Source organism: Brachyhypopomus gauderio, chromosome 9 (assembly GCF_052324685.1).
Source record: "Brachyhypopomus gauderio isolate BG-103 chromosome 9, BGAUD_0.2, whole genome shotgun sequence".
Classification (NCBI taxonomy): Eukaryota; Metazoa; Chordata; class Actinopteri; order Gymnotiformes; family Hypopomidae; genus Brachyhypopomus; species Brachyhypopomus gauderio.
Window position 1 is genome coordinate 16723985 of NC_135219.1, and position 20553 is coordinate 16744537.

Here is a 20553-nt window from a genome sequence, read left to right on the forward strand (position 1 = left end):
CATCCAGATATACTTTCCTGACTTCTTCCGCACACACACACACACACACACACACACACACACGTGTGTGTGTAAAGAGAGCAAACGTCCCACTGGGAACATGTGTGCCACTGTTCTAGCTGGGTGCGTTCCCCAGCTGCACACGTCTGCTCTCCACCGCCCCGCTGAGCTCAGGGTCCAGCTGCTCCCACTTCTCCTCCCTCACCGCCTACAGCAGGGGTCGCGGGGGGCAAGGGTCGCGTCTCCACCGCTGGGTTCTCTAACCCCTCCTCCGTTTGAGCAGCCCCTCCGTTTCACCAAAGAGTCAAACTAGGGACAAACAAACTAAGATAAACAAGCGCAAAACCAGGGAACAGCAGCGAAGAAAAACACCCTGTGAGCAGATAAAGAGAAACGGCTAACAGCGGGCAGGTTTGTATAACTCGGGCTTCTGCTCTAGCTCGTTCAGTCACAGGGCCGCTGAGGGCCCCTCACGTAGCCCCTCACGTAGAAACTCGACGGCCTCTGCGACTCCCGTCACTGTAGCGATTAACGAGGCCTCGATCCCCCTGCACTCACGTTGGATGCTCTTTAGCATAATGATGGCCAAACACAGTTCGCAAACACCACACGACCTACGCCCTCACCGACGAGGCCAGTTGTCTTCAGAGAGCGGAGAAGTTAGCGGTATTCTACACGGAACACGCACAAGACGTGTAAACAGGTGGAGGTGAGCGTAGTTTCCCTCCACCGCACTTTTGTCCAAGTGTGGGCCCACACCGAGATTTGCTAGGGTCACCACTGACAATCAAGGGTAAACATCACGTCCCTTGGAGTTCTCTTTCGTGCATATTTTGGAAACGTGGGAGGTAGATACACCTATTGAAATAGGACCTAGTAGCATTTCTTTTGAGAGAAAACGATATAATACAGTAATTTTGCCCCCGAATGCTTGGCTGCAGTGTCCAAGAAACTGTGATCTTTCACGTTACTTGGCTAAAAGAAGTCTTTTCGCTCGCCGCCAAGTGTTTAAAAGTCCTGAGCAACAGATTAGTTTACACACACACACACACAAAAAACAGTACTTTTCATAATCTTCATCTGCTCAGAATTTAAATACACACACACACACACACACACACACACACACACACACACACACACACTTTGCCATTTCCAACAAAGCCACCAGCTAACAATTAGTGAAAATAATCATTCATGGATATAATTAGGCTCAGGCAACAATGTAAATTTAGACAAATGATAAACCTCTCAAGAATTATAGTGGAAAACAATACGATTGGCTTTGAAATGAAAAGCTCCTGTACTGATAAGCTCATACTTAACTGAATTTGCAGTCATAAGATCTGCTACCATTTAATTTTTTTATTACAATTCTGTGGGAGAATTCATGTAGCTCCCCAGTAGTTGCAATTTAAAGTTTCTTCAGACATGAATATACTGTAAAGTAGATGTAACAATTCTGTTCTTTATACTTGGTTTGAACTCAGAATAATCTCCAAACTCCGGCACCGCACCGTGTAGGACGAGCAGTTTTCACGCAGACACACGTGCTCCCACCACGTGCTCCACGCGTCACGTGCTCCCACCACGGCGGCTTGTGCTTCATGTCCATATGAACTTTTCAAATATATTTACACACGTGTCGTTAGAGTCGCATTGCCAGTCTCTTCCACCAGAGAGGAGGGACAGGAACTACAAATCTACATCTCACAAAGACAATTTAACAGATAAAAAGACAATTAATCCAAGTAAAGGGAGAGCCATAAAATTAGTATCGTAACAGTTTCTCCTAACTGTGTCATATCATACATGTACTCAGTCAGGTTTGATTTTGCACATCCATGGCTGATGAGAGGGGTGTTTAAACAAAAGTAAATGTTACAACATTATTATACTGACTCACCACACACGCGGGTAGGCTGAAGGGGGGGGGGGGGGGGGGGGGGGTTGTAATAAACCCTATTGAGGGCAAAATTCAACTTCAAGGTGGCACCTACGAGATAACCAAGAGAGTAGAGGAAAACCAGTGACCAAAGTCACCTGAGAACCAATGAACGAAAGACTTACGAGACCTCAGGATCCAATGTCCTCATGATTAGTGCAGGACGTTGGACCATGAAGATCAAGTTGTTTATCTGAGACACTTAGAAAGGTTTATAGCTTGGACTGGATATCGTTTTACTGCCTTTAGAATTCATCTACAGCTTCCTTTACCTCTGTGCTAATCTGTAGCTCCATGGCCCAGAGAGAATCCTAAAGCCTAAATCCAGCCCAGTTTGGCAGACTCCCTGCTTTAATACGCTTGACTCAACTCGTTAGCCAATCACCTGCTTCAGCAGGTGTCTTGGAAAAAGGCAATCAGCTAGCTGATCAGGGGTCCATGATCTCCAGGACCTCCAGGACCTGAGCTGGGCACCTGTGCGCCATTTTAAATGGAGCCTGAACTGAAAAGCACTTCATCAACTCAGCAGAGCAAGCAAATGACAACGGCGATGACGGCAAATGTGTCAATATTACAACACACCCATGAGTGTTCTGTTCAATATTTGAGCCACACAGATCACAATTATTCAAAATGGACCAGCAATTATACATCACAGATGACAAAACGTCAACAAAATGCCAAAAGTGGCAAAATATGTAAGATCCAAACACTGAAGGTTGACTAGGCCTAGAACACAGATGCGATACACAGACCCCATCGTCAAGCAGGTCGCCTGAACAAACACCTCTTCACTACTGGACATACAAAAGACCTTTTTTTACGGCAGTCCAAATGTCACTCCTCCTATGCACCACTGTTTCAATATTTGAGTAGAGCAGAAACGAGTTCTTCTGACTTTTCTCGGTGTGAACTCGCTGCAACTTGCAACGCCGTCAACTCTCCTGTAATGACTGTAAAAGGGCAGGTGAAACTCACAGGACTGAATCTGCAGATGCAGAGCTGTGAAGTGACCTGTGTTTTAGCCGCGGAGTGGTGCCCACGTGCTCTTCCGCCGTTTTCTCTGCACGATAAGCTCTTCTCTCAGCGGTGGGAACTCGGGACGCAGGAATGATGTACGAGGGCGATTCGGGAGATCGGGGGCACCGTCAGCAGGGCTGCTGGGGCCGTTTAAAAGTGCTGCACTGTGTAGAAGTCACTCAAGAACATCATGCCAAGTCAGGCGATGGGAACGATGTGAATGCCAGGGAGAAGAGCGGCACAGACACAGAGCAGACGAGGTTCACCTTCCCGATGGCCAGGCGGTTGAAACCTTAGCTATAACTGTACCATAATCTTATGAGCTGCTGAACTGACTGTACAATTTAACTGCAGAATATTGTCAGATCGACATGGAGGAGTGACAGCAATTCTCCACGATGCACGATCTGATGGTGGACCATTTTTGTGGGAGAAGACAAAAAACTCCTGAAGCTCTGAGTGTAGCTGCCGTGTAGAGCAAAGAACCTTCACATTTATATGCAGAAAAAGTCAGTTATTATCTGGATTTCTGCATGAATGAGTCATAAAATGAATAATAAAATGAATAAAAAATAAAGATAAGACCTAAAGTCATAAGAGTTATTTAAAGCATGCACACACTTTTACACGGCTAGTGGACAACTGGCTCAATCAAGGCCATTGAAGCAAAAACCACATGAACCCTTAATAACTTACGTCTTCCTTTATTTATTGGCAGTATCAACATTTTTCCACAATCAAACATGTTCTAGGACTGAGTAGATGCTATAGAGATGAAGCATTTTAGCCCATTTCACATAAAGTGTTTCATGTACATTTCTGGGATGACATGCCATGCTTCATGTCACACTACAATATGTCAGGAGGACAGAATAACTCAGCCGTACTAACTTCTTAAATACAGACTTCCATTTGATTCACTCCTCTGCTTTGGGTGACCATAATACAGTAAACGGCTTGAAGTTTAGCTCACCAATACGTACTTTGACATTGCACAGCAGAAGTTCCTGTCAGCACTTGAAATCCTTTGGTCCCTCAGCGAATACAAGCCCTGAGGTGGTGTGGAAGACGTGCGTGTTCAGGGAGGGGAAGGTCTGAAGCAGGTATCTTTGACAAGCGTTCAGGGGAGAGCCTCTCACAGAATGACTCGAGTAAGTCTACAGAAGACGAACTTTAAATACAGCTCAGTACAAAGTCACCACTTGACTGAATGAAAGGATAATGCGAGAGTCGTCAGCTGCCTGCTTGAGGTTCCGTGTCTGAATTCCAAGCGGGAGTGGAGTTGAGCTTAAGCACCGTTTGGACTATTCAGGACACTCGATGGACAAGGAGACTTCAAGGCCTGTTCCCCACCTGAATACACAGACAGGCGGGTCGCACCAACAACTTTGGCGCCTGGGCGTAACTCGAAGGTTGAACTTTCCCCAAACGCAGGGAGCAGACGTAAAAAGACCGGCCCTCATTCTTCAAACGTAGCGACAGCAAGGAGGTCAAACACTGTAGCAATCCTTCACGCGTCTAACTATGACAACACAATTGAGAAATTTTAACTTGGTAGGAAATAACTGCACGAGGTAACATTTTTTTAACAGAAAAATAGATTTGTTTAGAGGTCACTGTGGCTTTACATAAATTATATAACTGAATTTATTTTTAGTTTTGTTTTGGCCTACAGTTGGGAGGCAACAGGGAAACATGACACAGGTACAGGTAGCAAGTTTGCTTAGTTGTAACCAGAGTTGCTTAGCAACAGTCACTGTTACACAGTTCACATGGACACGGACCACGACGGGTCTCGGTTGAACTTGCGCATTAATGGCCCGTTAATTGGTTCAACAGGCGTAAACTCTCTGAAAAAATGGTCTTAGCTAAGAACCAGTTTATGACCGTCTTACTTAAGCCCTGCTGCTAATTTACAGCAGGAATCTGCAGACTTGTAGGAGACTAGTACACACAAACGTTTCTAAAGCTTCCATAGTAACAAAGTCTCCAGCACCACCTCTACCGCCTCACCTTACTTCACAGCTGGGTGAGGTTTCGGTGTGTAGTGTTTTCCTCCAACCACGGCTGTGTACGTTTACCGAACACTTAAACTAAAACAAACTAACGATGGTCTACTGAGCTCCTTCATGCTTCTTCACTACACCCCCCCCCCCCCCCCCCCCCCCCCAACCCAACATCCTCGGCACATTTCCTGCCTTGTCGTCAGCCGTCTCCTGGCACGGAGCAGGTGCGGGGAGATGATGACCAGGCAAGCTACAAAACCCAATAAACCCACGGCAGCTCTCCCGAGCGTGAGGGCAGCAGACAGCATCGGCAAGCAGCAGTCAGCTAGAACAAAGTGAACGGAGGAGGTGGAGAAGAGGGAGAGAGGAGGAGGAGGAGGAGGAGGAGAGCAAACGCAAGAGACACAGCAGACCCTGCATCTACGAGGAAAGACCACAGGTCACCGACCTCCCAAGTTTAATGTTCTATCCCAGATACAGATTATCCATGGGAACAGGATATGGAGACATGAGATTGAACTCTACAGGAAGACAGATTAAGGGGGGAGGGAGAGTGAATTATTACCACCTCAGACTCGTAGCGTCACCAAGATATATTAATATTAGTGCGGTCAATTCCTGGTGCCACGATTAAAAGTCCTCACCAGGATTTTGCTCAAGCTTGCTAGATTTTCTAATTAGCAATCCAGGTAAAATTTGTGGAATCAACACAATCCAGGAAGCCTGAGCAAAATCCTGGTGAGGACTTTTAATCGTGGCACCTGGAATTGATAGCACTAATTAATATACATCACCTCTTAAAAGGCCATATATATATATATATATATATATATATATATATATATATATATATATATATATATATATATATATATATATATATATATATATATATATATATAGTTTCTTTTTCTATTAATTCTACCCTTCCAGTGATCCAAGACATCAGGATTCACAGGTCAGCATGTTGAGTCCTACACAAACACACACACTCATCAACACTCCTGGTAATTCATTTTAGCTTGTGTGAGCGAGTGTGTGAGTGTGTGATTGTTTTTAGGCATTGTCTTATAAAGTCAAAGCAGTTTAATCCCCCCACCCAGTCACCATTTCCCAGTACTAGAGCCATCATTCCATCAGATCATCATGTCCTGATCGTCAGGTAAAAGGAATGAAATCCGATCTGAGCATTTCATACAGCTGTGTAAACATATCCCACATCACAAAACAAAAGCTCGGGCTCCCATGCAGGGCTGCACAGCACAACGTCACATCACTACTGCAACACGCAGCCCTGCGGTCATGACGTGCAGTCTTCTCCCGGTGTAGTGTAGCCCCGCCCCCACATGTCCTGGGCTGCCCTTCAGGGACCAGAGTTCACGGCCCCCACCGAGCTGACAAACGGGAGAGGGGGAGGCGGGACAGCTCCAAATAGCACAGAGTCATAAACAAGAAAAAAAAAAAGGTGACCACGGCCAATAACGGGTGCGGAGCCGTGCCCGATGCGTGCCTACGTCAGCGCGGATCCCGTTCGCGACGCCAACTCTCCTCCAAGGCAGCGGCAGGGCTGCTCATCTCCCGCGTCTCGTGGTGGCGGCGCTGGAGGAGAACGGGCCTGGCGACGCTGCTGCGCTCGGGTAATTACCCAGAGCGACGAGTCTTAATTTAAACCCGAGCCACGACCGCAGGGCCATTATCTCCACTTTTACAACACGGCCAAGCACTTTGACGCTGAGCAGCTCCTTTGTCGCCTCTTACGGGAGATGGTCACGTTTAGCACTGAAGGATGAGGAGTGTTACCCTGCTGGGCCAGACCTGCTCACGTGCCCTCCAGAGCTGGGCACAGCACGGCCCAAACACAGTGTCTTTAGTGTTGGTTTAAAAGCTGACATTTCACATGGATTACCAATGCAGATATAAATAATATACTATTTGGACTACATAAATTGAAAAGCACTATTTCACAAGAAGGCATACTGTATTTTGAATAAACAAAGAGAAGTGAGTGTGTTGTGTGGCAAGTATTGCTCTAATTTCAGATGGAAAATTAAAAGAAAATGTGCTTGTGAATCAAACAAGCACACATCTTCCAGAGGTGTGTAATCAGCACTTAGAGCCAGGGGCATTCAGACTTGAAGCAAACACTAAATCCTCCAGCCCTCTCAGTCATTATGAGTAGCGGCGTGTGTCTCAGAGACCCTCCCCAGGTAGGAACCCTGATGTGAAAAGCTTAGCACATGGGGGCCGGTGAATCGGAGGGAACAGGTGTCACCGCGGCAACTGAAAGAAAGAAGCCCCCGTGCCACGCTCGCTCTGGGATAACGGACTCCATGGTGACAGCTGGCAGCCACCAATCGGCTGAAACCTTACGGGCCACGCCTCCTCCCCGCCTGCACCTGGCCAAGTGGTACTCCGCTCACAACTCAAACACACACGGGGAAAAGGTCAGCACAAGACAAGATGCGACTCCTTAATTGGCCGGAAAGCCAAACTGGTGTTATGACATTATTCGTTTGATATCATGTTGCTCTAAATGCCTCTTCACACCATGACCAGCTTAATAACATCCATCTCGCAAGAGCCACAAAAGCAGAAACGATGCTCCTCTCAAACATTCTTTAGTTTCCAAATCAGATGTTGCAGTTATAAAGAAACTATTTCAGTGATTCTGCTTACCCAACAAGCCTCTACACAATTAAGTAGCCTGCGCGAGTGTAGAAATACTTAAATTTTGGGCTTCAATCCTCCATACGATGGCCTAGAATTAGACCCGAATGAAACGGTCCTACCTGTAATGCACGTGCGTGACTGTGGGTGGTCTGTAGCCAAAGATCCATGTCTGAATGTCCATGGGCTTGGCGTTGGGGTAGGCTATGGTCACATCCACCACCCACTGTAGTCCTTTTCGCTTGTTATCTACACAGTTTAAAAGAGAGACGGGAAAGAACACGGCTTAACTTCTGGGTGAAGACAAACGAGGAACAACATCAAAAGCCTCCAGGGCGCACTGGCCAGAAAGGGTTTGGCTTGGTGAAGAAACGGCAGATCAGTGGGAGTTCGAGGGAAACAAACACATCGTGCGTGTCGGTGGCGAGCACATCGCCCCAGACGAGACCACGAAGCGGAGGCGTGCCGATACCGAAACACCGACACACTGTTATGCAACGCCTAACAATCTCTCCCCAAACGCTCTTGGGTTTTTTAACTGCGGGGCATGGTGCTCCGTCTTGTTGTGATCTTTACTCTGCAGCCAGTGCCTTGGTCAGTATTTATTTCCATCATCCATTTTCTTTCATCCATGTCCCCGTCCACGCTAAAAGAGGGGGGGAACCTCGGCTGCCGAGTTCACAGTTCAAGAGAGAACGATTAGCAGGCACCCTTCACCTGCTTTCACTCACATAAAAAAAGGAAAAGGTGCAGTGTGTGTTTTTAGTGTTTCTCCTACATTTCAGCCTTGGATAGAAGGCAATTAACCTTTTGACTTTGATTGATGATTAAATGAAATAGTGGTGGATTTCAGAGTTTAACCACTTGATACATTGAGGACTGGTCTCCAGACAGACAAGTCTTCCACAGCAGATTACGCTTCAGTGAAAAACTGAAGTATTCAGGGTCATTTCAGCGTATATACATTTCCAGGAGTTTGAGGAGTCATTGTGAGAGTGACAGCTAGTGTATCTAATGACTAATCTATTAAAGGATAGTATCAGCATCAAGCTTCCACTACAGCACAGTCTGACAGCACAAAAGCCAGGATGCGGGGGCACTACATTCCTGGAAGTTCAAAAATATCACGAATACTTTTAACAACCCATAGGACTACGAGGCTGTGGGTAGACACCAACAGGAACTCAATGTAGGGTTCTGATTTCCAAAAGCAATGGAGAACAGTGACCTGTACTGTAACATTAAATGCAATATCACCTTAAATCTTAGCCAAACATGTAACTTGAGGTCGCACTTGCTAGTCCAGACCACGTTTCCCAGGACACGCCTTCCATCAGTTCCGACACTACATCCAGTGCCAATCGCCTCAATCTCACCGGGTCTGCCTCTCCTGATTATTGATCACTTTCACCCGTCTTCCATAATCATCTCCCTATTTATACTAGTCTGTCTGCACTCCGTGTTTGCCAACTAATGACATGCCTCATGCATACCAAGCATTCCCACTGAATGTTTCTCCTCAACTCCTTCTGGTCCGTTTGCCTCCTTAAACTGATTCTTGATTAAGTTCTGGACTGTTCTGGTTGTTTTTGCTTTGTCCTAAACCTTGTCTTGCTCTCTCTTGCGCTGGTTGTTGAGTCGTCTGTTTTTTTACTCTGGATTGTCCTCTTGCTAATAAAACCTCAACACTTAATTGTATCTGCGAGTGTCTCCTGCTGGACAATTTGCCAGTTAAAAATTCTTGCCTGTGAGATTATTAATTACCTCTGAACAAAATGTGTTCACATACGTGTGCATCATAATTGGACACAAACACACACACACAAACCCATGTTCCATGATTACCTTTTTGTCCTGGCAGGCTTCCGTCTGTTCCCAGAGTGCCGTTCTCCTGCTGGGGTCCCAGGGTCTTCAGAATGACCTGAGTGGCTCCAAGACGTGGCAGTGTCACATGCGTCAAGTACGGCAAGTCGTTCTTCTTCGCGAACGACTGACTCGTCTCTCGCCGTTTCCGCAGGAAGCCCCCCTCAGGAAACAACACAATCCATTTCCTGTCCCTGCTGTTGTAATACTTGTCCAGGTGATTCTTCAGGTAGATAAGCTGCTTGTCTCGATGTGCTTTGCCCTGTTGTTCATACAACACACGGTCAGTGTTATTACAAGCTCGGGACTTACGGAGACGTTGGCGTGGCGGTTCTCCGCCGTGTGTCCAGCAGGCCTACTTCCTTCAGCTGTAGTTACGCCTTGACCCGGGGTGAACAGTCCTCACCTGTCTAATGAAGAAGTCTCCATGGATCAGAGACACCAGTCCAAAATTGGTGTACTTAAACACATGGTCCATTAACCACATCATCTTCCTCACCACCTACAAGAGTACATTAAATACAAACATTTTTAAATCATGATACATGACATTCATCATCACAACATTTAAGGAAAAATCTTTTTTTTTCCTAATATCAGATCAATAGATACATTTTTTGGTGATCTTTCATGATGTTCGACAGACTTCAGAAAAGACTTCAGTGGTTAATTGCACTGCTAATCTTTTCTACTGCAGATCACGAACACACATGCATGGACAGAAAAATAACTGAAGTTATTGAACTTGATATATAACCAGCAGGTGAAACCAGAGGAAAAGCACCAGTTAAAGATATTGTCCCATGCAAAAAATACGTTTGTGCATTTTTGTATGCAGAATTCAAATGATTCCCAAACGATGTGTAGTGTTGAAAAGCGTTAGCATGTCCAGTGGAGGCAAGATGCTGCTAGACACTGAGGAGGGACATTTGAGGTCAAATATTTGACATGTAATAACAACCATATATAATATATACTCACAGTAAAAATTTTATTGTTCCATTACCTAAAAACCATGCCCCTAAAAACAGACTCAAACTTGGAATGAAAAAGCAAAAAAAATTATTGCATAGTTGCCCATGCCTAGCAAATGTGCACCACGCAGTAATAGCAAAGGAACCGCTTGGTAAAAACGCTGAAAAACGGCAAATCAATCATCATGATTTGATATACGAGCATCAGTCCCCACGACGAAAAAGAGCAATTTCTTACTGCATTATTATAAGATTGATGGATTTGCTCTGCGCGAGAGAGTTTTGCCCTTACATGGCCTAGAGCAGAGGACACCGAGTCCAGTGGGGCACGTTTGAGACGTACGATGGCGTCTCATCAAGAACGAAAATGCGGATCAGGCCTGCGCTACTACGTCCGATCCCAGCCGGCCGAGAAGGTGATGGTCAGATGGTGCGTCTCTCCAGCCCACACACAGCACAAAACCGCTGGAATGTCTGCACACAACTGCCCCAGTCTCTCTGAGTGCGTTGGCGAGCCCCCTGTATCCCTGGAGTCAAGACCCTTCAACAAGAAGGGGCTTTATGATCTGTGCCTGGACGTGCGTTCACAGCGTGGGCTTTCCCCTAAATGTGCGTTTCATTCTGAATGCTGATCACGCCCGGTTCGGTTAAGCACTTAAGCTTCTCGTCTTTGACGGAAAACCCACACTTTAAATAAGCTGCAGGCCACGCCTGGACAACTATGCTGATATTTGATTAACTAAATTCTTTTTGGTTAAACATTTGTTTAATGTTGGCTATAAAGATTTGTACACGTGCACAATCTGTCATCTATGTAAGTGAAGACTTACAGGGAAGAAAAACAAAAAACAGACATAGAATCACACTGCAAAAGCACCTTTACTGCAAAATGATGAGTTTCTCTCTTATCGATTTGCCAGAAATGCAGCAGGCAGGCCACGCGATCGATATCAAATGTCATAATATTCAGCGATGTCCAACGATACACTCCTATCCATGACCACGTTTCTCACATTGGACGCAAAACAAGCATCACCAACGCCCTGATTTTGACCCTTAGGGAGTCCGACAATTGCCTTGGATTGATTTTTACATGCTATGAGTAATGGGAGAGTTCTAACAAAAAAATAAATAACACGGAAGACTTTTCTAAAATTATGATGGAAACTTCTAAAACAGAGTCATCTTTAGATTCGCCATGTTTTTATTCTTCCAATAAATATTACACACTAATATATATATATATATATATATATATATATATATATACACACACACATATACACATATACACACACACACACTTTCACTTTGTACTGGGAATAACAATTCAAAGTTGGTGGAACTAATAAATATTGTCCCGTTGTTGATTTGTAAAGCGTGCTATAACAGCAGTGATCACACCAACACTCGTTGGATGGACTCCCTGGGCTCACTGCACTGTTCCCTCATTATCCAGTCATGATCTGGAGATGCTTACAGCAGGGACAACGTAAAAACGCTTACGGCAACCCTTATGTTACCAGTGTCATCCATTACATCCGAGTGACCGAAGGCTTCCTACTAAATGCTGCACATAAAAGAAAAAATTTATTACACCGGAAGGTAGGCTAGATCCTTTTATCCTACAAATTTGTGTTTAAACGTCAATTTCCGATATATTGATATAATGTGTTCAGCATTACACAAACACCAAGTAACTTACGCAAGAACAATCGCAATTATGGACCCAAAAAAAAAGCCCACGCATGTTTATGCCCTAGGTTCTGCTCCTGGGACCGATTAATCTCCTAAAGTGAGAAGGAGATTCTGAAAACAAACACATCTAACTGTTATAGATGTAATACAACAGAACGCTTTCAAAACTACAGGGCAATGTGCCAAAGACAGTACGACACCAACGGTCACGTCCTCATACCATTAGAGGCTGGAAACGCAGTTACAACGGTCCTATCAAAAACTCTAAATGCTAAAATCATGCCAAATGTCAGAGCGAATGGCTGACGGCTCTGAAATTTTATTTATTTTTTTAATCAAACTGGGCTCCAAGTCCGATGACACACCGTTATTCAGGTTAGACTGAACAAAGGTAAATTATGCACCACCTCTTTATCTACCTTCCTTTATCTCACGCGCGGTCACGCTTCTCCAACCAGTTCTCCTTTTGACTCCGGCTTCTGCTTATTCACGTTGGACCACGTGGGCTCAAAATGCACCGTGCTGTAAACTAGATCTCAGTATGGGGGCCAGACAGCTTAATTCCTCTCAGAAACGACACAGCTTGCAGGTCACGGATATTCTACATTAACCCCGGGAGATGGATCTAAATGTATTTCGATGACAGTCAACACTCTGTAAAGTTTTTAAACGGACATAATAAAACCGTGCTGATTAGGTGCTGTAACCGTGACTACCAGCCTTAGCAACACGTCTGATTGGCTGATGAGTAACTTGAACGCTGCCTGGGGGTTTCCGGTACTCGTGTCATGCCATAAGGCCAAGTACAATAAACACTACACATGCCAAAAAAAGATCATGCTGACCAAGGCATCAGCCAAGCGGTCAGCTCCAACCCAGGATCAATGTCCACTGAAACGCAAACTCCAGCTGCTGAGCACGGATCACAAAATCGACGTCACTGCCATGTGGTCAGCGGCTTACAACGTTACGGACGTGCCGTATAAATTTTGCGGGTGATGCAAGCTTCCGTGTACGTGTGGTGAGCGTACGTGTTGCAGATCGAGGTGCCCGGTGACACCGTTCGTCTCCAGTATGACCTCACGTACCACTGGGCTCTCTGTTGGCCAGTCAGACCTGTACACTTTTTTATACTTTGTTAATCTACGTGTTGCTGGTGTTTACTGCAAAATTCCCAAAAGACCCAAAGAGAACTTAAGAGGTAACAGAACCTGTGCTCCAACAGTGGGCAAGCAGAAGTAATTCAAGGAGAACATGATAATACATTATTATACACACACACACACACACACACACACACACACACACACACACACGAGCCTGATCTCTTGCCACAGGAGAGAGCTTACCGTTCCCTTGTCCTGCAGACACATCATGAGGGTGCAAACATCTCCTGTGGCTTGATGGTTGACGATGACCATGGCCTCGTCTTCAGATATGGGCCGTACATCATCGCCCCACTCCGTCACTGTTGTGGACACACACACGCGGACGGACGCAGAGTTAGAGAAAGTGCATGAGCCCCAGAGCTGTGTTCTCACAGAGTACCGAGAGACCGGACCAACACAGCCTTCTAATGCCAGACCACTCCACAGTCGCTCCAACCAGACACCTGCAGTAGTGATTTTTTATTTGTTTAAGGATGTGCTTGCTTTCCAAATTTACATCCATATTTCCCTATGAAAGGCTACTCTGTGTGTGTGTGTGTGTGTGTGTGTGTGTTGGGGAGGGATCGCTCTCTGAAATGGTGTGATGTTTGGTGATGGTGCGGAGGATGCTGGAAGCTCGGACGGGTTTAGCATGCTCTCCACGGCTTACGCTCCGCCCCGCCCACCCAAACTGCATGTGCTTGGACGCACGCTCCAACCACATGGGCACAAATCCACCTTCTGCCGCATCTCCCTCCGACTCTGGCGTTTAGAAGCATCACGGAACCGGACGCACAAGGAAGTCGCACCGGGTTTCGAAAACAAGATCGGCGTGGGAGAAAACGTAAAACCGCATCGATGAATGCCATGACTGATGCAGACCACCATTTGGTGCAGCCAACAGGTTAGTAGCAGATCGGACTTAAGTCTGTTGTGACTTAAGTCTGATCACGCTTAAGTGTGGGTAACGGCTCTGTCTGCACAGAAAGCCCCCTGCTCTCATTTCTGAACAGGTTAGAGGTTCTGAACCCAGACCAGCTCAGCCACATTTACATGGCTTTTCACCTCCCAACTCGGTTCTTAGTAATGGATGTGGACACAGAGGGCCAGATTCATAAAACATATGAAAATATGATAATGTTACCATGCTGATAATTAGCGCACCAGTACCAACTTAACAGCCTATCAAAACTGATTTGCAAATAAGGCCATACATAATAAAGACCCATGTCCCACTCATGAGACCACAGACAAGCTGAAAACTGCTAGCTACATAAAAATGTAACACATTTGTGACTTTCACCAAGAGGTGCATGGTTGTGCAGAGTTCATGACTTCTAGATGGCAGAAAAGTAAAACATTTCTCCTCAGTCTATATCTGTTTATAGTTCCTTTCTACGTAACACCCAAATTTGCATTTCTTACGGAAAAATTTCATGGCATTCCGAGATCCTGCTCAAGCAGCCTTCCTCTTCATGTCCTCCTACAGCAGTTACGTCTGCCGTCATGCTCAGCACATGCCAAAAATACTCGTCCGAAATAAATGTAACAATTAGCTAAATGGGCGAATGTGCGGAAACTTGATGATGACTTGCAGGCGCAATTTACGATGGGGACAAGTCGCCGCCACTCTCGGAAATGACAGATTTTGCCGCTTTCGGAACTGAACAAGACACCCAGACCTTGTTTTTCACATCAGCACTTCTCAAAGTCACGCCCATCCCTGCATGTGTGACAAAACACTGCTGGGGAAAAGATCACCCGGTCGGTATCTTAACGCAGGTAATCTGAGCACCAGTGTTTTACAGAAGCAGCTAAAGCAGAAGCTGCCATCTTGATTGGAGAAAGGTCATGTTGCCGCCTTATTGAGCGTCTGCGTGAGCCTCAAAATCACTGAACACAAACAACATACAAGTTCACCCAGAATTTATTGCTCTGTGGCAGGACACTAGTCTGTACTGTGGTCATGTGGTCCCATTTGTGCATTTACCTTGGGGTCAAACCTCAGCCTACCAATAAGCCAGTAATTACTGTTAGACTAGGTCACACAAGAAGGTCAGTGAACCCGACTCAGGAGTTTATCATGTGTTCAAAGTCAACAATCCACAACCCAATCTTGCCAGTTCTGGGAGATATATATATATACACACACACAAGTATCTGAAGTGGCAGACAAATCTCTTCAATTTGCACTTCTTACATTAACTAAGTATCTGAGCAGAATAAAAATATTTGTAACTGGAAATCTGACAGTCACCTGCTAACAGATTTGTTCTCAAGTTGCATAAAAAGCCTGTGTAAACGCATCGTCTTAACACTTATGCGTTTGATCCCACACGCCCCAGATCTTTAAACCGCCGGGCACTGGTTTCCTAGGAAACAAACATACACACAAAACTGCAAGACCACACAGAGCATTGGGAAGTTAATGTGACGCATGGCCTAACTTCAAACTCTCTCCCCCATGCAGTCGGTCTGAACGCCCTTCAAAAAGGACAGGAGAACAATCATCTGTGCCGTTGCTGCTGTTGAACCGTGCCTGGTACATTTCCAAACTGGTCTATTTAGGTTGACCTACAAAATCATCTTTGTTGACTAGTCACAGGCTCGTTTCGCTCATCCAGTTCTCCATCGGCTGCTTCTGGGTTGCTGGCTAACCGCGGCCCCGTGTGACAGAAGCAGGAAGAGGAAGGAGGAAACAGCCAAAACACGAGATGGCAACACGCCCGGCACCTCCCGCTGGCCCGCCACGCAGGTGAGCGGCAGCGCTGGTTCTGGGGGGGGTGCTGAGTGGGCTTGGCGCTCCCAGGGCAGGTCCAAGCAGCCTCCCCAGGGCGGTGGAGACAGAACTCCTATGCTGACCAGCTGCCTGGTCATCAGCACTGTGTGCGATACAAGAAGGCGTTTCTGCACACGAGCGCACAACGGCAAGCCTGACCTTCACAACGATTTCCGTCAGGTTGTCAGGTCCTCGTCAGGCTGGTGGCTCAAAGAATAATTTGAGTAGTTATGTTCCAATCTATGCCCAAGCTTCGAATAACTTGGGCCACAATGGAAAATCGGTTTCCTTGTCGTTTTCTTCAATAGTTTTAAAAACATGCAACAACTATTCAAACCTTTCCCTATTTTTTCCCCCACACAAAGGGAGCCTACATAAAGAGTTTTCCTACTTTGAACAGTGACACACAAACTATTCCAAGTTTATGGATCAGTCCAGTCTGGACATCAACCTACAACTGTACTGCAGGCAAGCCCAAGACCATCATAATTAATGACAACAGGCTAAATATTTATAAGTCAAAACGATGATATTACAAAAAGTAAAGCAATAAACAGTTTCTTCAAAATCTATTGTTTATATGTAGAAATTCCATAAATTCCATGGAAACATGTGTTAAGTTATATCACATTAACTATGTAAAAGTTCCAAAGCCTGCGTGAGATGAAAATAATGAGAAATGGCTTTTTGAACAGTGCAAGAAAGTTAAGAGGAGATTCAGTTATGAATGTATGTGGCTATTTTCAACATGCAACTGCTGTCTGCGTAAAACAAGTTATACTGTATCATAGCACCACCACCAACCCACTCCATTCTTTGTTGTAATACTTATTAACAACAGGACGCTAAACTTTAGGAAAGGTTGCTAGGTGAACCTAATAAGGCACTGGACACTGGTTTGGGGGAAAAACGGCAGTGCAAATGTTCCACAACACAGACGCGATGCAAGCGAGTGGTGGATGCCAGTCGGGCTTGTTTTGTCTGTCGTGGTATGCATGCAGCTGGGCCGGGCTGAATCGGTTTTGCTCTCTGCAGGCAGATCGGTTACGCGTTAGCGAGCGCTTGCAAATGAAACAAAGCCGTTGTAAACACAGACTTCATTAACTGTCTCGGAGCCTGACACCAACATTTCGAGCATCTGCGACCTGGCACCCGGTTGGCAGATCTCACCCATGCTTGGCGTGTGGATGTGGTAGATCCTCATCGGAGAGTTTAAAGTGTGAGGCGATGCCCAATACCACGCTAATAAGGTACCGAGGAACACGGCGTGCGTTTGTACTTAAAACTACAGTTTTTACATTCAAATCTTGACAAAGAATTTTGCTTTCTTTAAAAATAAATAAATTAAAAAAAATTCTTTAAAAATAAATTTTTAAATTTTAAAACGAAATAGAAAAACAAAATGTAACGCAGAAGGGTGTTCTTACCTGTGTACCCCGCAAACCAGCCCCACGAGGACACCATGGCTAACAGCCAGCGGAACATCACACCTTCAACGTACCAGAACACTGGACTGTCCATTATTCTCAGAGGCTGGAGTACAATCAGGTAGAGGCAATAGGAAGGGATCGCAACACAGTTATTGATAAACATGAAGGTGAATCGCAGCAGAGCCTTGAGCACAATCCAAGCCAGCCTGTGGACTGTTTCCAGGAAGGGTGTCATTCTGTCACAACCTGTCTGTAGACACAGAAGAAGAAGAAAAAGAACATTTGACTTATGGAGACCACCACTGACGCATACAAGACTTCAAGACTCAATGGTGTCTTGAATTGTCGTCATTTGTTTAACCACTTTTTTTATCATTTGAAATTCATCGTGTTGGCAGTTCTGAAAATTCAAAATGTAACTGACTGAGTAATGAACCCCTTCACACACGCTAAATAAAAAATATTGTTCCAAAACTGCAGAAAAACGACTGCAAACTTGGTCGTCTCGTTTTTCTTCTACATGTTGCAGTCATGGAAAGGCAAACATAAAACCTGCATATGACAATTAACCGAGTACTTTTGAGTAAACAGTTTGTTGCTAGTGTTGACACATCCTGAATGAGAGAGATGTTTCTTCAGTGGAGCTATCTTAAGCTGACTTGCACACAGCCTCCAGCAGCTTTGGTCAGGTCACACTGAAGAAGAATGGTGCATCTGATTGAAATACACGTGAAGTGAAGGAGGGGAAAAAGACACATTAGCGGTTAATTGTCGTTGGATCAGCAGTAGAGATGCGCCAATCTCTGCAAACAAATGGGTCGAGCACTGAAAAAAAAAACATATTTAGAGGTTAATGCTGCCAATCTTAAATATTGGAAATGTAGCACATTATGGACTAGAATAGTACAAAGCGCAACCGATCAACATTTATATTCCCCAGGGGCAAACAAGGACATTTTATGCCCAACTGACATTTGCTAACCTGTTTGAATGTGGGCTACGTGAAGTACTTTATTATTTTGTTTCCCCATATTCTCGTGAATACATATTATAACCGTTCTGGGCTGAAATAACTAAAATAAAAGATTCACAAAATCTTAGAAAAGCCGCCGGCGAGCCTCGCACAGCCTCACGCCGCCTCGCACGGCTAGCTGGTCGGCTAACCCGCTACCAGGATAGCAGCCCCGCTAACACACACCAGCGCCTCGGTCTGCGCACGAACACCGGTCGAAAAACGCCGACGGCGGGGTCCAAACGACGATAACAGAGCCGGGGTTACACACACGGACCCGGGCGGGGAGCTCACCTTACACACGGGGCTCCGTCTGCCTCGGAGCGTAGCGGAGTTAACGGGGCTCCACACCCATCCGGGGCGGGCGGGCTAGCGGATTAATGATCAACCCAGGCGGGACTAGGACGGGCGGCCGGCGGCCTGAGGGAGGGCGAGAGCGCGACGTTGGTCGCGAATAATGATTGAACCCCCCCGCACAAGCGCTTCGGGTCGGGGGTTAAAGTTTGGCGGCGACCGGACGACAACAGCCCGCAGTGGAGGCTCGTAGAGGCGCGAAACGTTTAATTATTTTATAATGTGGCCGGTTGTCTTAGCTTAGCACGACTCCCCGCTTTCTTTGGGGAGTAACGGCAGCTACAATCATATCTGGCGGTGTTATTGTGTTTAAAAAAGCGGGTTTAACATTAGTTACGGGTGTGTGACCCCGCTGGAGGCACCCGGACCGCGGTGAGGCTGAACCCGCATCAGCCCGCGGGGTGAAACGGCGTGTTTAAGAGGGCAAACCGGACACGACGCGACTACCGGACCGTTAAACCACGATAAAACGGTCACGGGTGTGGAGACACACTCGTCGGCCTTCGATTTACGCCGGACACGGCGACGCTGATGTCGGTCGTCCACTGTCCTGACGCGTGAATACGAACCGAGCGGCTCCGTGCGGGTTCTGCCCGCTCGGCCGCGGCGCCAGTGCGGCGGGGACGCCGCTCACACACCCGGGCGGGTCGGTGGGGGGGTGGTGGTGGGGGGAGCGGCAGATGCGGGCGGTCCGCGTCCCCGAAGGTGACCGAGGCGCTGGCTCGTCCGGGCCCCGTCCGTCTCACACGTGTTCGTGCCCGGGTTCGGGCCCCACCACACCCGCTAGTGTAGACGAATAAACCCCCGTTGACCGCGGTTATATCGGCGGGTCTCGGGCTCGCACGGCTGGGTTGCCGGATTGTGACGGACGCGAAGGCGGCCGAGCAGCTCCACATACACCACCCGACGTCGGTAGAGTCTCTCACCGTGTGAAACGCCGGACGGCGGTGGTTTAGTCGGCGGGCCGGGGGGGCAGCTGAGCGCCGGACGGGGCGTCGAGTCACATGTAGGTCACGGCGGATCCGTCTAGATCTCCGCCCAGTCGAACACGTCCATCTGAACCGCGCCGCGTCCGTCTCCGGTGCATCTGCTACAGCCACATCGTCTCCGCTCAGTCCACGGAGCTGGAGTATTTCGGCCGGGGCATGGAGCGACGGAGCCGGGGATGTTTCAGCCGGGGACACGGAGCCCCGCGCCGCCGAGATGCTGATGGGGGCCGCCGGGGTCAAATCCTAACGGCGACGTCGCTGGAGGAGAGAAAAAATAGAAAACCCGGTACCGGTGTGACTTCAGCCGGCCTGCTCAGCGCGCAACGTTAGCTGCCGTGTTAACGAGACGACGGACGTGTAAATTATTCATTATTTATTTTTATTTCCCCCCGAACGGCGCGACTCCCGCGGATGTAGCACCACCTATTATGGCAGCGTCGGCACGCCGCGTAACGCGCTTCTTCTTCTGCTTTTTCTTTCGCTCCGTGCGTTTGGTTCGGCGGGGCGAAGAACGGCGCGTTACCGCCACCTGCTGGACAGACGCGCAGCGGCAGCCTGGCCGTCAATATCCGGAGTGCTTTACAGTGTACCTTCTTGGTGAACTAACGTTGTGCGGAATTTAGTTCCAACACAAATAGTATTAATATTCACATGACACTTAAGGCATT

The 20553-nt window shown here is 46.8% G+C and overlaps 1 protein-coding gene across 2 annotated transcripts in view; it reads right to left on the bottom strand.

Moving 5' to 3' along the window:
- The window catches only part of lpgat1 (lysophosphatidylglycerol acyltransferase 1), a 29281-nt gene extending 8955 nt beyond the window's left edge, over positions 1-20326 (bottom strand). The window contains exons 1-6 of one of the 2 annotated variants that reach the window (XM_077017661.1): positions 19823-20326; positions 17528-17780; positions 13523-13641; positions 9908-10003; positions 9484-9763; positions 7761-7887 (exon numbers count right to left, since the gene is read on the bottom strand). In XM_077017661.1, coding sequence (XP_076873776.1) covers positions 7761-7887; positions 9484-9763; positions 9908-10003; positions 13523-13641; positions 17528-17765 — 860 coding nt within the window. In that variant the 5' untranslated portion in view covers positions 17766-17780; positions 19823-20326. Of the gene's footprint in view, positions 1-7760; positions 7888-9483; positions 9764-9907; positions 10004-13522; positions 13642-17527; positions 17781-18836; positions 19533-19822 lie in introns of those variants that run through there. The other variant, XM_077017662.1, reaches the window with a different exon arrangement.
- Positions 20327-20553: the final 227 nt, after the last annotated feature.